The sequence below is a fragment of the Macrosteles quadrilineatus genome, unplaced genomic scaffold (genome assembly GCF_028750875.1).
Source record: "Macrosteles quadrilineatus isolate MER2022 unplaced genomic scaffold, UCM_ALF_1.0 Scaffold_1__1_contigs__length_201487025, whole genome shotgun sequence".
In the NCBI taxonomy this organism is placed as follows: domain Eukaryota; kingdom Metazoa; phylum Arthropoda; class Insecta; order Hemiptera; family Cicadellidae; genus Macrosteles; species Macrosteles quadrilineatus.
The window spans coordinates 175,354,942-175,374,506 of NW_026542594.1; the positions used below are offsets into that span (position 1 = coordinate 175,354,942).

Genomic DNA, 19,565 nt, shown 5'->3' on the forward strand with positions numbered 1-19,565 from the left:
CTTTACAAAGCATATAAATTAGAATAACCAGAAATATAGAGGATACGATGAAAATAAAACAACTGCTTAAAAATATGTGATAATTTTGTAATTCGAACGCAATATTCAATATGACAATTTGGGCAGTCAGTGATTTAAAACACTTTTTATCTGCGTATCAGGAATCAATACATGAGGAACAATAACAGAGTTCAGTGCTCTTAGAAAAAAGTGAGAAAACTTTTAACGCTAAATGAACAGCAAAAATAACCACTAAACATTGCAGACTGTAACTAACTATTACCCAACGCAAAATGTACAAAAATCTAGGATACCTAGTTACAGAAGCAATAAGTGAGGTTACCTCTAAAAATTTCTAGTAATTAATTTGTACGTCTTTAGCTAAATGACAGCTTACGATTTATTACACAAAATATATTTATAAAATTCACTTATACATTACATTTAAGTGTACAGGTTCACCTAACACAGTCATATTTACAAGTGAGATTAGGTTCCACACATATCACAGTAGACGTGGTTATGTTTCGGAACAGAAAGTCTGTAAGCATCAAACCGTAAGGCCACGGGAAAATGTCCACAAAAGCGACAATACATCACCTGCTTTGATTTTTTTTAACGGAGCACAATCGAAACGAAATCATTTTAATGATCCTAACTTATTCTATTACTACAACTATTGATGTTTTAACGACTAAACAAATGAATAAATAAATATAGAATAAGTCCTTAATACATCAACATCACTAATACTTAGCACAATTAATTGAAATATATCCATAAGAACCGTCTTACTGTATTCAGTAGTTTAATCAGTTTATGCAATCATCTGACTATAGGTGATAATACATACGAGACAGAATTATGCTTATACCAGCTCATCCATACAAGTAAGATCTAAACGTAGAACCAAATAAATAAATTCTTGACAATGAAGACTAAATCTTAAAAGTTTGAAGAAACAAGAAGTCCCAAACTAACTAATTTTTTTAATAGGCCTACTGTTCCAGCAACAATAAAGTAACAACATTTTACACTTAGCTGAACCATTCAGACACACTGACACAAGGAAAATACAAAACAACCCATTGTTAGAAATTTAGTGGTATCAACAAAATTGAGACTAAGAATCAACATTACAATATAAAGTTTTTTTTTCACTTAGCACTATTTTCAAAACACAATACTACATAGGATACAAGAAATTACACACCTACAACTTAAAGCTTGTTTAGAATTGTTTGTAGTTTAAGAGTCCTTGGAGGCTAGCGACCATCTTGGAAAATTTCATCAAACTGCTGAAGAGTAAATTATCATAAAAAATATGTTTTCAAACACCAAAGTGATTATAATCTAAATATCTAGAACACTGTCAGATTAGAAATTTTCTTTGTAGTTTTTAATTGTTTGCCAATGGAGTCCATAGAAGCCTCCAGCCATCTTGGATTTATTTATAAGAGCAATGTTATTTTTTTTTTTTTTTCAAAGAGCTGTTGAAGAGTTACTTACCATCTAAAAATATTTTTTTCAAATACCAAAGTGATTGTAATTTGAATACCTAGTGCACTGTGAGATTATAAATTTTCTTTGTGGTTTTTTTTTATTTTTTTTAGAGTTAGAATGTCTAGGCTCCAAGAACTCTTAAGCAATGGAAATCTGACTAGTATATATTGGAATTATGTTTCTTTTGTGGACATTTCACTTACACACCACTTAACAATATATTATGCTACGCATTTTTGAATTGGCAAAATGACATCTCTTTCAGACCTACCTTTAACAATTAATTGAAATTTGCCACCATCAGACTTAAAAAATGAAATTCCCAGTTTAGGAGGAGGTTTCCGTTTGTGATACTTGCTCTTCCACCTTGCTCTTCTTGGAGGTAGGTTCTTCCTCGTGGTCCTCGGCAGTTCTTTTCCCGGCGGAGGCTTCTGTTTTTTGTGCAGAGTTGAACTTTACAATGACACAAGTCATGTTATCACAGCCTGTCCCGTCTCCGGCTGTATTGTGAGCCAGGCATTTGTCAAACAGCTGTGAAAACCATCATTTATTAACATTTTGATGGTCATATTTGCCATCTATTTTTCATATTTTTCTAATGTTACTAGAATCAGAGGTTGATAAGGTTCAGAGAGCTTATGCTAAACACACATATGTAATTGCAGCATAGATGGATTGATTGAACTTGTGAAAGTCCAACTCATCCAAACTCCAACTAGTTGCAAATCGGTTACAGAAACTATTTTACAAACCTACAACTACAGTAGACTCCCTCTTATCCGGACTCCTCGGGACCGAAGCCAGTCTGGATAACGGGTTTTCCGGTTAAACAGACGTCCCCAAAAACTTGTTAAATCGGACCGTTTACTGTGATATTAGACTTAAATTTAGGAGAGCATTGTATTTTTACACGTGATCACTGGTCTCAAATATTTCCCACGAGAACAGTCGTTTCAGCACCACCCACTTCCTGCCGATCTAAACGGTTAAACCAATGTGCTGATAGAAAAAGTTCCAGTTAAAGAGATGTCATTTCCACTGAGTGTAGTCCGGTTAAAATGTGTCCGGATAAGAGGGAGTCTACTGTACAGTAGTAAGGTCATTTACTAATTAAAAATGAACATGTGCAACTAACCTCTTCACAGATCTGACTGAGCCGCTTGGTGCCTTGCTCTAATTTGTCCTTAACAAAGTCCACTACCTCCTGACTGGTCATGGAGTTCCAGATGCCGTCGCAGGCCAACACCATGAAATCATCCTTCGTAGGGTCCACGGAGAGCGTCCTCACGTCTGGCAGAGCTGTGATCATCTGCTTCTGAGGAGGCAGCAGCGCTACTTGCTTATACGAGTGGTCACCTAGTAATGAACACCGATTATTAACTTCTTGCAACAATACAAAAAATTAATTACCTTAGGTCCAACAATTGACTAGAAATCCCACATATAGGTACTCTGGGCTTATTCTCTCGTAAATTTGTATACATTTTGAAATTGTTTTTGGTTTGAAAGTTAGACCTACAATAATGTGAAAACGATTCCGGGCTCGTGCCTAACGTCCTAGGACAAAAAAAAACTGACAGTTTAGCAGACCTAGATCAAATTTAAGATTTCGCCACTATCATGAGTGATGTTTGCGGTTTTGTCGTGACTGTAGAAGTCATTTACAGACGGTAAGCCAACGACTTCACGGTAATCGGTCATCTATTGGAAGAATTGGGTGACACAGGTTAGGTAGCCGTAGATTGGATGATTGTGACTCTACTGTACTAATTTTCAAATTTAGTAGGTCTACATTAGATAATCTACCAATATTCTGTTCAGTAGAAACAGATAGGGAGCTCACCCCTAATTTAGGTGTAGCTGTGTTTATACTGACCTATTGCCCTTGACAAATTGAGTCCACCGTTGACTCTACCGTCGTTGGTGACTTTGCCTCCTGCATTCTCTATCCTCTCTCTCTCTGGCTCATCCTCAGGCTTGTGATCGCTGCTCATCTCGAAAGCTTTGCCTTCGCGGCTGACCACACACCTTGAGTCTCCAGCGTTGGCAACATACAGCTGTGAGCCCACCAGTAGTGCAACTACTGCAGTGCATCCGCTGTCCAAGCCAGGCTGAAATAATAATATTTACGATCAAGTCTATTTGCATCTATTGAATGACATACAGCAATTTAAAGGCAAAATCAAGAAATTTCAACAAAGTATTTACTAAAAGCCTTTTAATACAGCCCTTTCAAACTTAAAAAATATTTAATTTTGAAAAAGTTACAACTCCTTAAGGGAATGAAGACAACAATAAATTAACATAGGCTAGTTTTTAACTGACCTTAAAATCTCAAATAAATTTTTAAAAACTCAACAGGGCTTATATAAGGTTATTACTATGATTGACCAAATGTTTCAAACTAGAACTTCTAACCGTACTATCAAGCTTAAAAATATTAATTTCCCACAATAATAACCTCAAGGACACAATAATTAGGAACAGTAGGAACTGTATAAAGTGTATTTGAAGGTTTCACATAATTTAACAACATGTTAGGTTAGTTACCTCTTCTTTGACGTCATCCAAACCATGACATTCCATTTCCTCATCATCGTCTTCATCCTCTTCGTCATCAATAGACGAATCTTCTTCATCGTCATCTTCAGCTTCATTGGCAACTTCATCATCAGAGTCATCCTCACTGAAATAATTTCACAAAAAATCAGACATAGTAAGGCAATTTTTCTTAAAATATGATACTTCCTAAATTGTCCATGGTAAAAAATGTAATTAATTATTTATGGGTTTGTTCAAGGGGGATTTTTAATCAACTAAAGACAACCCTCTACACGTAAAACATATCCTTAGTTTGCTGGAGAAGCGTACAAACCTCTGGGTTGAGGTATTTATCTTATCAAAGCAAACTGAAACTACAACTTATTTAGCCTTGCCAGCGAGACAAAACCCCTTCATTTTTATCACAAAACCAGCAGTACCGGTACCTCCATCATCCAAGATTTTGCCAACAAAACAGGAAATATTGAACTATGGACAAATTGGATAACTATAGCCGACTCCATAGTTCACCAAATTTAAGCTGTTTGGGGGAAGATTCCCTACCACTAGTTTTTTCTTAATGTTTGCAGTTGATTAACATTTTGGTAAACCACAGCTGTTAAGCTACTGTTTAAAACGTAGGATCAAGTGGAGGGGATAGACATCTTCCCTAATACCAACCTAAATTTTATGAACGGAGTATAACAAACAATTTAGCACTAAAACATGATATTTATCAAGCTTGTGAACTTACCTCACGGCATCAGCTGTAAATGTCTCGTCTTCCTCTTCTGAATCGGAATCTTCTTGGAGCAGAGATTTATAGATATCAGCAGAAGACACTTTCTTTTTTGGCGGGCTTGTGCTACTGATAGCTTCGTTCGTCGTGCCAGCGCCTTTCTCTGAGGAACTAGACACATTGTGAGTTTCACCGTTGCTAATTCCTGAACTATCTGGCTCTGTCCGAGACACCTTCTCACTTTCAGTCACTTCCGCACTAACCTTTTTGACAGCCTTTGTGTCAGACTTATCGCTACTATCCACCTTCACCTCTGCTTCAGACTTTAACTCTTCTTCTCCTGCTTCTGCCACTTCTCCGGCCTCTGCTACTTCTCCGTTGACATGAGCATCTCCGTTGCACAGACCTGATGTTGCCTGGCTGCCGCTAGACGAGCTGCTTACCTCACCATCACCTGAGAGAGAAATCGACAGGGGTTACAGATAATTAAATTTTTTAAGATGTTGGAAAAAAATCACTCAATAATTTATTGTAAAATGAGGTTTGTAAAGGCCACACATGGGCCTCAAAGGCCTTGACAAAGGACAAATAAAGCAAAGGAAAGAAATGGATAACCCAACAGTACGATACAGATAAGCAGGATGCAACCAACATCATGCCTTGGTTTTAAAGTCTGCACTTAGCGCTTTAGACCAAGAGAGCTTTAGATTTACCAGCCCAGTCAATATAAGGGAATTACCTTTCTCCTCAGCAAATAAATTTTGGAACAAATTTTGTTCTATATGGAACAAACAGTAAATTTCTTAAAAAAGCAAAATTTAATATATAATATTTTAAAGAAAAGTCAAGAGGCTGTCAAGCGCACAACCAAAACCCCTTAAAAGGATGAATGGACACAGGCAGTTTGATGTCATGACAACCTAGAGAAACCCATAGACATCGTGTTATTTTTATTTCTGTTTCACCACCAATGCAACAGTTTTTTTATGAGAAGGTGGGAACTAGCCTACTAGTATATTACAGAAGAGCCAAAAATACAAAAAATCTCAATCTAAGAAAATAAATTTAAGATTAATTCTCAGCTAATGATGTTATTATGTAGTTTCCTTTTAAGTATGAATTCAGAAAACTTAAGATTCAAAGTCCTTTTTTATGGTGGCCACGATTGGCAACACTGGATATCACTCCAGTTCTCTGTCAAGACATCCAATATTAAACAAATTATCAGTCTTATGTTTATGATCTTTTACTGTTCTGCCTATTAACCCCAGAACTAAGACTTATTTGTTCTTTAGTTAGCTAAAGATGTCAGTACCTTTAGAAGAGCCGGCTCCGCTAGAGGAAGGACCAGCTCGACGAGCCCTGAGCATGGGAGATACAGGAGGTTTACCCTCTCCCTTCAGTCGCCCAAGGGGTCCAAGATTGCGGTACTTGGCCATGACTTCGTCTAATGGCATCGAGGCCTCTTGCACCAAATTGTCAATCGCCTCTTCCTCCTCAGACTCTGAGCCGTCCTCTGAAATAAAACGTCTTAAATTTATATTTGTGATGTATCCAAGATTGCGGTACTTGGCCATGACTTCATCTAACGGTATCGAGGCCTCTTGCACTAAATTGTCAATCGCCTCTTCCTCCTCAGAATCTGAGCTGTCCTCTGAAATAAAACATCTCAAATTTATAATTGTGGTTAATAGGTACTTCTACTCCACTATTTTTGAACAAATTACATTTTAACAACAATTAATAGAAGGCAGCCTTTCTTAGTTCATAGCATACTTTTTGGAAGTTAGGTTTTGATGTATTGGACTAATAATAGACTAGGTGCCTATCTAATATTGTTGCAACTTCATTAGGTGACTTATTACACATTTTTTACAATCCCCTCAGCTTATAGAACATGTTAATAAGTTATCGGATCTTTTTTAACGGAGAAAGAATATTTAAATTTAATGTAATCTAAGTTAACATTTAGGCCAACCTGTAGGCAAATAAACTACTGCATTAGGATCATATCCTAAGTTAAATACAAAACAAGACGTCATGCTATGCGGAATAAAATTAATTGAGGTTACGTCAGCATCAATAAATTATAAACTTACAAAAAAAAAATAGGTAGGCATGATATATTTCAACTCATAAAGTAGCCTAAAATCTATATAGAAACTAAAATGTACAGTATATCTACAGTAGATCAGATCAGTATGCCTTACCATAGACTAAGCAACACAAGTAGACTCCTCATCCTATTGTAAATTTTGAAGCTTGTTTTTTGCGTCTAGTTCATGTACGTCCACACTGATCGCTAGTGTAGACAACATTTTGTTTCTATTATTTTAGGGTTATTTTCATGATTTGTGCTTTACTATTTGGTTGTATAACTAGGAGACCAGTTATTGTTTATGATTACATCGTTTTATTAGGTTAAACGAGGTTTTAAATGACTGCAATAACAAGAAACAAATTGTAAACAAAACATAACCTCTATAGTTGGACGTACAGAACTAACAATAAAATTGGCTTCAGCTGTTCCATTAGGATGACTAATCTACTAAGGGAGTATGTTTGATCTATGGCCTTACCTTCATCAACACCAGATTTGTCTCCATCTTTTCCACTTGCAATCTTTTTTAAAACTTCTATTACTTCTTGAGTGGCAAGAGTGGCATCAAATCCCAGAAAAGCGTCTTTAAGAGCTTGCTCATATTCTCCCTTTGTATAAGCTTCCGTTTTCTTTATAAAATCTGGTAAAAATTTAGAACAATATTCAGCCACTTCATGGCCTCCGTGTCCATCATAAACGGCGAACAAAGAAGAATCTTTGTCAAAATCCAGAATGCAGTTGTGGGCATCCTGAAACAAAACAAAACAAGGATTTAGATCAAATCAAACAAGGATTTAAAGGTTGGCTAGCAGAGGGTAAATCGATGGATAACCTAACAAATTTTGCCTAAGTTCAAAAATGCTGCAAAACTACTGTTGTTGTTTAGGCTAGGTATCAATTTTACCTGCTTATACACTTTTAGCGAATTTCCCTATAGGGAAGTAGCTATTACCGTAGGTCTCATGGTAAGACTTAGGCCCGGGACCGATTTACTTTTTCATTTTAATGTCCCCAGAGGCCAAAAACACCATTCGTTCAAATTTTTATATATGTATATATATATATATATAGATATATATATATATATAGATTTATATATATATATATGTGTCCGTGAACACGATAACTTGAGTAATTTTTATCCGATTTTGATGAAATTTGGTTTGAAGGTGTAAGGCGGGATAAACTTGAATGAGTTCGCGATCCAGCATGATCGGACCATGGGAACAGGGTTTTATGGGGGGTTTTATGGGGTAAAAATAGGTTTTTCTCACTTTTTACCCTCAAAACACAAAATTTCCCAATTTTTCTCTAAACCTTCTTAAAGAGCTTAAAAAAACAAACAATTCAGTATATCAAAGTGTTTTTGTACGGTTATTGGTTACGGAGAAAACTAAAAAAATGGTAAATTTAAAATTCCCATGTTATTCTTATGGAGAATATTGTAAAATGTTGTAGTTTGCTTGTTTATGGATATATTTTGATCAAACTTGGCAAATTTATTTATTTTATAGTAAGCTATCAATATTTTACTAAAAACACACTACTTTATTAGTTTCCTTGTAGCAGCAAACCTAGGTACTCGTTAAACCTAATGTTATTTAAATAGATAAATTGAAAATCAATTCGTCCAAATGGAAATTCGCTTAGACGGCAGGTTTGCTGCGGCGGGGTATTTTAAAGTTAACTCCTGATTAATCATAATCGGATGAATCACGTTGCGGGTTGACCAGAACATGTTCCACGAAACACAAATTGTTTTAAACCTAAATATAATCGACAAGGACAAAAGCAACATCAAAGACCTTACTGCTCAACTTTCGACCTGAGAATAGAAGAACTGCCCCATACCAGAATCACACACTCTAAAAAAACTAGTATAGACTGCTGCTACACAGATATGAACCCTGCTAATATAAAAACCAAATAAATACAAAACTTCATATCCGTCAATTTCAGAGTTTTCTGCAAAATAAGTTAAGCCTTTTCAATCCTAAACTATCAAGTATAAAAAAATACTTGGACATAGAAAAAGCATTTGACAGTCTATACTAACTGGAAAACACTTAAGTTAGGCTATAAGCAAATTCAATGCCCTTAACATAAAACAGGATGCACTAAAAATGGATCAAAAGTTATCTCACAAACGGAAAACAACAAGTAGAAATAGGCTACATAAAAAAACAATATCAAACTAAAAACCAAGAATCTAAACTTCAAGACATGACCCAAGGAATTCCCCAAGGAAGCATCCTCGGCCCCCTCCTTTTCATCATATAGGTATATGAACGATTTTCCGGAAAACCTTAAAAAAGGAATGTACTGTACAGTATTATTTTTGTCGATGACACCACAATACTTATGGCCAATACTTATTGGCATTAGGGTGCAAACAAACGGTCATAAATTACTTTCTCCAGGCACTCAAGGTCTTACTTAAGACCTCCCATCTTACCCCCTCTCAATACATTTCCAATAATTTCGTGACTGCATTAGGTAGGTACTCAAATCCTTTGAAGGTAGGGCCTAGGTTAGATTAGGTAAAATAAAGTTAAGGTTTAGGCCTACTGAATCAAGTTGTTGTCAGTTTATACCTATGTTACCTACAGACTTTTTGTACAATTAAGTAAAACCCTGAGAAAAAGTTTTAGCCTACTAACTTATAAAAAAAAAAAATGCAATCATAAACTAAAAAACTTGATTAATTTGAACCTAAACTTTTACCTTCCTAATCCAACCTAAGGTAGGCCTACTGTAACTTCAAAACACTTAGGGTAGGCCTACTGCAGTCTTTAACCATTAGTACCGAATTTCAGAGTTATATCATTTCCCCAAACTGTAGGTTAGCCCTCCGAGTGTTATTTGTCGCTGCAGCGACACATAATACTCTTTGTGTAGTGTTTTGTGTCGCTGCAGCGACTCACAAACACTGTTTACGGCGAAGGCTCTATGACTGACAAAATCGGATTGAACTGGATCGAGTTAGGTATCGTTTTATTTTACAGATTCAGAGCTTTCTCCAGAGGTCTGTCTCTAAGCGCTTTTCATTTTAGTTCCGAAAATATTGTAGCAGACAGCTGACGTGCGTATTTGTAAACAGCTTGGTTAACCTTGAACCGATGACTGATGTGTTTCATTACGTTTATCATTGTTTTAGTGTTAAAAATCAAAAGTAGTGATATACGTGGTGCATTATAAGAAGATTTAAGTGATTTTGAATGGCTGGTTGATGATCCTGAAGAAGTAGGTAGTGATATTGATGTAAATTATCAGCCAGATTCCTAGCTATGGTTAGGCTATGCATTCTTAGCTAAACGCTATGTACTGAAATCTGTTTTTTGCCCATAACTTATTTATTTGCAAATCTACTTCCTTATATTATTATATATTTGTAATCCTCATAAAATTTAGAACAAAGTGGCTATTTTCAAATATTTATAGGCCTATAATTTATACAATTTCACTGAGCGCAAACTTATTTTTTTTTAAACATTTTCCAAAATATTTTTTTTTACCCAAAAAAAATTTTTGAAACAAATGTTCCTTATGTTTTATGTAGCCTATAATATTGAAGCCCATGATTTTCCAAACAAAATGGTATATAGAACAGTAGGCCCTATTAACATTGTTTTCAACCTTCTCAGATACGTTTTAATGAAACCTTGCAAATGAGCAAAAAATAGGCAGACATTAAGGCCAAAACAAGGGACACTCAGAGGGTTAACTGTGCGTAACATGCAACAGGGAAAAATGTTAGAACATTAATTGACAAATTTTGTCAGCTGCCACTTCAGCACCACAATTTGAGATCAACATTTTTTGTTGATTCACCACTCGTAGGTTTAAAAACGGAACAATGTTTTCGTCTCATCATCTAGGCCTATGTTTACTAGGCTTCACTTAAGTTAATATGAACTTAACATAGCAGACTATCAGAACAGTAACTTGGGTTTGTTTGCGTATTGTAGGTTAGGCTAAGTTAACTAAATTCTTAAGTTAGTTAAGTGATGTCGTTAAGCCTATTGCCAATGACACGAGTTAGTTAATAAAGTTGTTACTTCAAGTTGATTGCTTTTGATCACCTGTAATGTTCATTCCACTTGTAACTTAACTTAAGTTAAATGTCATCCTCATAGCCTACCTTGTTTAAATGCAATGGCAATGTCTTCAGTAACACTCATCTGTGGTAAACATGGTATATTTGTATTCGGTAGGAAATTACTACAAATTTGAAAGTAGCCTATGAAATCAAAATTTAAAAAATCGTTTGGAAGCACCCCTAAGCAATATCTACCCCTAGCCTAGGCTAACTAAAGGTCACATCACCCACATATATTTTTTTCCTCGATACAATAGATTTAAGTTATATCACCGTGAATGAAAAAAACTGTATAGGCATATGAACATAGTTTGTTATTATGAAAAGAAGACGTTGGTAAGAAACGCCAGTACTTACTTCTTGTGATATTCGCCATCCCTGCATTGAACTGGCGCCGCATCTAACTCCCTCTCCTTCGTGATCACTACTGTCTTTTGTGGTTTTCGGCTCAGATAGATAAGCTCCCATGATGGTTAAGTACTCTAAACTCTTGTTGGATAGCTGGTAATGCGAGTATGACACTAAATTTCCAAATAGCTATTCACATAAATAACTAATTCACAATGTCGCCATGCCACTTTGCCCTCGCTGATTTGTTGCAGTAACAGAAAACGACATGAACGATGAACGGGAGCGAGTACTACTTTTAGTACTTTTCGCTCCGCGCCGCCTTGACAATATGAATTCACTTCCGTTTACAACCATTGGGCAGGCAAAGCTAATAAAGTCATACTATCTACAAAACAAACTCAAACTAACGCGCATGTTATCAGAATCTATTATTGCCAAAAACACAAAAAAGTTATGGGGCTAAAGTAACTAAAACTAAGCATAATCAACTGACCTGTTAAAATAAAGATAAATATCGCATTTTACTTAAAATACCCCCGCCACAGCAGTCCTGCCGACTAAGCGAATTTCCATTTGTCTGAATTAAATTTTCAAATCTATTTAAATAACATTATGTTTAACGAGTACCTAGGTTTGCTGTTACAAGGAAACTAATAAAGTGTGCGTTTTAGTAAAATACTAATAGCTTAGTATAAAATAAATAAATTTGCCAAGTTTGATCAAAATAATATATTTATAAAACAAGCTAACTACAACGTTTTACAATATTCTCCATAAGAATAACATGGGTAAAATCCTGTTGTTATTGTTGCATCTTGTTCTTGTACAGAGTTTATCATAGTGTTATTTTTCTGCAAGTTTTATCTGTTTTTAATGAAGTTTGTTCTGCCTCTTTACTGAAGTTTTCAGTCGACTACTGCATTGCATCATTATTGGTTGTTCCCATACTGGTTTTGTTTTCCGAATCTCTTGTTTTGTCAACTTGTTCAGATAGTTTGTTATTTATAGTTGTTACTTATAGTTTGTTATTTATAGTTTGTTATTTATAGTTGTTATTTATCTTTTTATGTCTTGTTATTGAAGTCTTGTTTTCCAGTTTTTTTCACTACTTTTGTACTGGCCTGTGATTTTTTTCTGCTTCTTCTGTATGTAAGATTATTGTATTTTTCATGTAAAAATGGTGCAACCGTTTACAAATAAATAAATGGGAATTTAAAATATACAATTTGTTGAATTTTCTCCGTTACTAATAACCGTAAAAACTCTTTTGATATACTAAATAATTTGGTTTTTTAAAGGTCCAAAGAAAAATTAATATATTTTGTGTTTGGAGGGTCAAAATGAGAAAAACCATTTTTACCCCATAAACCACCCAGTAAAACCCAGTTCCGATTATGCTGGTTAACGAACTCATTCAAGGTTATCCCGCCTTACACCTTTAAACCAAATATCATCAAAAACGGACAAAAATTACTCAAGTTATCGCGTTCACGGACGTATGTATATATATAAATTTAAACGAATAGTGTTTTTGGCCTCTAGGAACATCAAAATGAAAAAGTAAATCGGTCCCGGGCCTAGGTCTTACCGTGCCACCTACGCGGGGGAATTAGCTAAAAATGAAGAAACCCTGTAGAATTAACCTTAGCCTATTAACTAAATATTCCTTTAAAAACAGTATTTTTTTTATTATTTTTTACTCTTGATAAAATGATTACCGTACCACAACATTTGAACAAAACATGCCTTCGATTGATTGAATAATAATTCAAAGGCTCAGCTAGCAGATCACAGCCAAAACGCAACAATGAAGATTGTATGCTTTCGGGGTCCTCTCTCACCTTTTGAAATCGACCTTCCAAATAGTTTTTAGTTCATTTTCATTTTAATGTTTTGTTGTGTATGTTTAGTGTACTCGATGAGGTGATACTAACTTGTGTTAAAAATTATTGTTATGAAATTACTTAATGTTCTAGTAAAAGAACAGATTATTGCAAACAAATATTTGTTATAAAAATAAAAATCGTCGGTAAAATATTTGTCCAAGAGATGCATGCAAAGGTATTCCCGCGGTAGATTTTACATGACTCCAAAAGGCACGAGGATTTGTAGAAAATCATAATCTCCAGAAATCAGAAACTTTTTATTGTCGTAATTGCAAGGTGTACACTATGCATATGACAAAGTCAACAATGAGGTTACAAGTTCAACCAAGAAAAAAAACTAGCCTAGATAAAACATAAATAATTGTTAAATAACAAAAATTTGTCTGGGCAGTCACAATAGATAAAATACCCCCGCCGCAGCAAACCTGCAGACTAAGCGAATTTCCATTTGACTGATTAGATTTACACTGAAATGTCTACTTAAAAATATAACATTTATTCTTGATTTAAATAGAATTAGTTTAACAAGTACTTAGGTTTGCTGCATCAGGGAGGGTAAAACTGTTTTTTTTTGTTTTTTTTTGTAAAATGTGAATAGTTAGTAAGAAATGAAAACATTTTCCAAATTTGATCAAAATATGTTCACAAACAAGCAAACTACAACAGTTTACTTATTCTCCATAAAAATAACATAGGAATTTTAAATTTACAATTTTTTTGAATTTTCTCCGTAACCATTAGGCGCATAATAACGCTTCAATATACTAAATTATTTGTTTTTTTAAGCTCTACAAAATGGTTTGGAAAGAAATTGCTAAATTTTATGTTTTTTGGGTCAAAAATGGGAAACACCTATTTTTACCCCATAAAACCCCCCGTAAACCCCCGTTCCCATGGTCCGATCATGCTGGATCGCGAACTCGTTCGAATAAACGTACGTTTACACATTTGTACCAAATTTGATCAAAATCGGATCGTTTTTGCTCGAGTTATCGTGCTGACGGACACACACACACATATATATATATATATATATATATATATATATATGAATTTGAACGGATGGTGTTTTTGGCCTCTAGGGACCTCAGAACGAAAAAAAAATCGGTCCCGCGTCCAGGTCTTACCATGAGTACTACGGTAATAGCTTATTCCCTATATGGGAAATTCGCTATAATAAAAAATCTATCTATGCAACAATTGAGCCTATCAGAAACAATGACAGTAAGGTCAAAAATATTCAAACAGATCGGCTGATCGGCATTGAGTAAAGTTGGCATGTCAAAATGCCATGCTACTAACATTTTCCTAAAAATACCCCTCTAGGCTGTAAAAGGGCCTTTGAGCAAGCCACTCATGCAAAACATACTTAAACCTACTCATACTAACATTTCGTGCTGTGCTAGGAAGTTTATTAAACAATGATAGTCCTACATAGCTAAACCACTTTTTTGATTTGGACAGTCTCACAAAAGGTACATCTAGCAAATTACTGTTTCTGGTCACATGTAAGTGCACCGAGCTTCTACACACATATCTAGTTTTGTTTTAACTTGTACCAAGCAGACAAAAATATACATATTTATTTCATATTTACAATAGTCAGTATTTGTTCAGACTGAAACAGAGGCTTGCAATGTGCATGCAAGGGCGCACCACTTACAATCATCGGCATTTTTCTGTAGCACAAGAAGTTTTTTTCACATCTGCTCCATTACCCCACAATAATAGGCCATAACTCAAGATGGCATAAAAAAACATAATAAGATATGGCTTAGGAACAAGATTTCTAAGTTTTCTTAAAAGATTAATTGCCCTATTGAGCCTAACACACAGGGATTCAATATGGGAAGACCAAGTGAGAGAAGAGAATAATCAAGCCAGATTCCCAACAGTTTTACATTTTTTCCACATCTAAAAGCCCAAGATCAGGTTTACCAAGAGTGAATAAAATATTCTGAGTTTTAGAGTCATTCAAAAGTAACCCATTTGTTTCGAACCAAGAGTTAGCATCATTTAGAGCATTATTCATTGACAATACAAGACTATTTACATTGGAACCACTACAAAAAAAGGTTGTATAATCTGCAAAAACAACTGAGTTTACATCTATGTTTGATTGAAGAGAAATCATTTACATGTACAAGAAATAAGAATGGGCTCAGTACCGTACCGAACCCTGCGGTACTCCACTTTTGATCAGAGCTGCATCAGAGAGGACATTATTGAACATAACTCTCTGGCGAGCGGTTTTCTAGAAAAGATTGAAATAGGCTAAGCTCCACACCATTAATGCCATATGCCTCAATTTTGTGAGGAGTATCTCATGTGGAACGCAATCGAAAGCATGGGTAAGGTCACATAAAGTTGTTAAAGTGTGCGCGAGTGGTTTTCAAAACCATGTACAATCTTCTGTACAGGCTTTCGACCACCCACAGTAGACAGCCCTGTCCGAAAACCAAACTGAAATTTGGAAAACAGAAAATTTGCCTCAAAAAGTTTGTTCATCTGGTGTTTTAATGCTGGTTCAACGATTTTGGAAAACAATGCACCATCACAGAGAAGCCTGTAGCTTCCTGGAGAACTAGTGTCTCCTTTCTTGAAGATTGGTACTGTTTTTTTGAGGATTTCAGACACAAAGGGTAGGCACCACTAGTGAAGCAATCACATTTATGCACTGTGTAAGTGGGGCCACTATACAGTGGGCCACTTACTTTACAGAATTACTTGATAACATATATGTCTTTGGAATTTCCACTTTTCATGTTTAATATCACCTTTGTGACATCATCACAGCTCACTGGCTTCCATCTGAAGGTGACCTCGGGTACAGCAAAATTGGTGTATGCTATCTTAAGTAGGGAAGTCTGTAACTAAAGAACCCTACTTGCGACATTGCCAATTCTACCAGGCCACGGCCTGTAGTTATAGGTGGCCATGGTAGGGCCTCATCATTGATGGGATCTGAATATTACACAAATACACAGGCTGAGGAAGGTGACCGAGGATGAATGTATGCACAGCTGAGGAAAATGTTTGTGCAGCGATTAGTTTTAAGGGCTATACTATGGATAAAACAAAAACATACTCCTTTAAGGTTATACGGCATGGTGGAAGGAAGGCTATACAGTACCATGGATAAAACCACTGAGCTAAAATTATAACTGGAGGTCGCACTGCCATGGCAGAAGTCTGTCAAAAGCGTGTCGCTGATTTTGTTAGGTTGGTATAGCAGTGAGTTTTCTTATCATAGCAATAACATGGCTTCTTATAACTAGGTTGGTATAGCAGTGAGTTTTCTTATCCAATAACATGGCTTCTTATAACTCACACCTCACGCAAACATGGCGGCTGGCGACATGCATCATTGACATTCTGTGCTACCTCCTATTAGAATTATAGCTCAGTGGATAAAACATACTCCTCAAGGCTATACACACACACAACACATGATCAACGATAGAGAGAAAAAGCAGGTTTATGGGTATATTCCTTTTTACAGATCAAAGACGGGCCCATCTCAATGCTTGATATTAATACAAAATAGATCATTAATTTTAACATACTTAGGTGTTGTGTTTAATCTCCGCCTATTAAGTTATAGTCCATTGTATGTAATGTCCCATGGCCACAACCAAGGCTCGCTCTCCCTGCATAGAGAAGAGTAAAATAATTTACTTCTCTTTGCTCCCACATACTTATGGAGGGAAGAGAGTCGATGTTTTTTTTATCTATGATGACAGTCATGCATGATATGACGAAGCTTTAACTGTTGTACCAACAGAATGCGCTGACTGTTACAATCGCCGTTCTTGTACTTGGTTCCCGTTACGAAAGCGCTACAACTCAGGGCCTGTTTTTGTTTTCTCCTACTTCTGATCAAACCCAAACCTCAATCCCCTCCACTCCTTCTAATTTCGCTTAGTTGCCTCCTCTCCTCCTGTCCTGTCCCCCTTCCCTGCTGACTGAAGCTAGCCTCCCTCAGTTCTAGTTGAGGTTGAGGTTAGTTTAGTTGTTGGTTGAAATCGTAAACATGTAGGCTATGTGTCTAGTGCGCCTTGGAATTGATATAACTAAGTTCATTTATCTTGTGGCTGTTTTATAGCTTAGACACTTATTTCACGATTGTATCTTTCTACTTGGGATTAGAAATGAAGTATTAAAACTAAGTTATGTTTCTCGGTAGTGCTGGGGTCGAAAATGGAAGGGTTATCTACCTGTGCTGTGTATGTGGACCACCTATGTAGGCCTATGCTGGGCTTGAGTTGCTTAGTCAACAAATAGCCCAAAGGCTTCTTTTAATTAATTTTATACATTCTGATCAAAATTAATTTTTTCACCATTTAATCTCCTTCAAAACTGTAATAATTCAACTACCTACCTTAAAATGTCAGGCCCCTTACTAAGATCAGGAGAGTGTAGAAAATTTGCTCCGAATATCTTCAACAAAACAAAGTGTACAAACTGTTTTCGCCAGAAAGAGGAACATAGTGCGGAGGCTCTGGAAAGCAATAGGGTGAGTCAAATGATACAATTTTAAATTAAGGTAGGCCTAGAGGTAAGTTAGCCGGCTGCACTTTACTTTAGTGCAGTACTTTAGTGCAGTAGTACTTTCCTACACTCATTTGAATGACAATATCGATCGATATATCGATTAATCGATTGTTTCATTTGATATATCGTTTGGTTAGTTAGGTAAGGTTAACCTAACCTAACCAAACGATATATCCAATTAAACAATCGAATAATCAATTTTTTCTTTCGATTGAGTGTAGGTAAAGTAAAGTGCAGCCAAGTTAGCCTAGTAAAAGGTATATTTCCACAGAGAACCTGCTTATCAGTTTGAATATCGTTACACAGGTAACTTGGCAATTATAAATTGGTTCGATAGGGGATCGCTTCTAAAATATTTGTTCCCGATGTGAACATCAAATTGAGCTGAGTTAAGTTTACCTAGAAGTTAACTTTTTTAAAGTTTTATGATCTGTTTATTGCGTAGAGGCCTAGGCCTACAACTTATCTTTTAGTTGATGTTTAATAGCCTAAATGAAACCAAGTCATAGACCTTATTCTATGAATGTTAACAAAACAAACATTAAGTTTAACACAAACTTATTGATAGTGTCTATGATTCAGATACAGTAAGTTACCGCTTGGGTACAGTTTCTTAACTGGGCTAGGCCTATATGCTATCGATTGAAACTATCGAAGTGAAAATATTACTTGATAACTTAATCGATATTTTAAATATCTATTATAAAATTTGGCTGCACTTTACTTTAGGTCCTAGGCTACACTCATTTGAATGAAAATATTGATTATTCGATTGTTTCATTCGATATATCGTTTGGTTAGTTTAGAATGAAACAATCGATATATCGATCAAAATTTTTATTCGAAAGAGTGTAGGACCTAAAGTAAAGTGCAGCCTAAAATTTAACTAGGCTAATTTCATAACCTAACCAACCAAACTGGTGCAAAAATCGCATGAAAGTTTACTAATCGAATCAATAGTTTCAATCAATATTCGTACAGGTAAGTTATGGGCTAGCCTAGTTAACTCAACAACAGAAAACTTAAACTCTAAAACTATTGACTAGGTACTTATCCTATGATAACCCAACTTATATTAATTTTGTTGAAATAAGTTAGGTAAGTTAAAATTGTCAAGATTCTTTGATTCTTATAAAAAAGCCAGTGGTTTCCTTATTAATAGTGTACATTCATTTAGTAGGCTATTTACCTGTTCAAATGTAATAAAATCATTCTCCTTAAGGTATGAGAAATGTATTTCAAAATTGTAGGCCTATTTCACACAAACATCACTGGACACATAACTTACTGTATCGGTATAGGTAGAGCAACTTCCCAAAGTTTCATCACAATCGGATGGCTGGTTTGGCAATTCTTCAGTATTTATCCGGATAGTCAATAGTAACCTTTAACTAATAGATTTCATTCCATCCCCATGTTAAATTTGTTACTTATTTTTTACAAAGTCAAAAAAAGACAAAGTTAGGGAATGACTTATGGTGAGCTAGCCTATTATAGCAACTGTTATGACCCATCAACCTGTTCAGCAACCAAAAATAAGGTTATAAAATATAATTTTACACGCTAAAACATTCTGTGACTGGCTCACACAACTACATTCTTTTTTAATAAAAAAAATTGCTACAGCTAGTTCATATAGATGGGAAGTCTACAGTATCCAATAGTACATGCATAGATAAATCATACGCCTTAGTTAGATTTCCCATCCTTAAATAGAACAGCTGAAGCCAATTTTATTGTTAGTTCTGTCCGCTGTACCGTAGATGTTGTGTTTTGTCTGCATTTTGTTTC

At 35.4% G+C, this 19,565-nt stretch overlaps 2 protein-coding genes across 4 annotated transcripts in view; one reads left to right on the plus strand and one right to left on the minus strand.

Annotated features, from left to right (window-relative positions):
* Positions 1-66: 66 nt before the first annotated feature.
* LOC128990307 (uncharacterized) lies at positions 67-11,600 on the minus strand. Its single transcript, XM_054412639.1, has 8 exons — positions 11,341-11,600; positions 7,363-7,633; positions 6,099-6,299; positions 4,799-5,237; positions 4,054-4,189; positions 3,380-3,614; positions 2,639-2,859; positions 67-2,034 (listed from the first exon to the last, which is right to left on the minus strand). The coding sequence occupies exons 1-8, from the start codon at positions 11,449-11,451 to the stop codon at positions 1,831-1,833; spliced, it is 1,818 nt and encodes a 605-aa protein (XP_054268614.1). The 5' UTR covers positions 11,452-11,600; the 3' UTR covers positions 67-1,830.
* A 5,606-nt stretch (positions 11,601-17,206) lies between these two features.
* The window catches only part of LOC128990317 (protein outspread), a 122,328-nt gene continuing 119,969 nt past the window's right edge, over positions 17,207-19,565 (plus strand). For all 3 annotated transcript variants that reach the window (XM_054412651.1, XM_054412657.1, XM_054412666.1), the window contains exon 1: positions 17,207-17,736. In XM_054412651.1, coding sequence (XP_054268626.1) covers positions 17,608-17,736 — 129 coding nt within the window. In that variant the 5' untranslated portion in view covers positions 17,207-17,607. The remainder of the gene's footprint in view (positions 17,737-19,565) is intronic.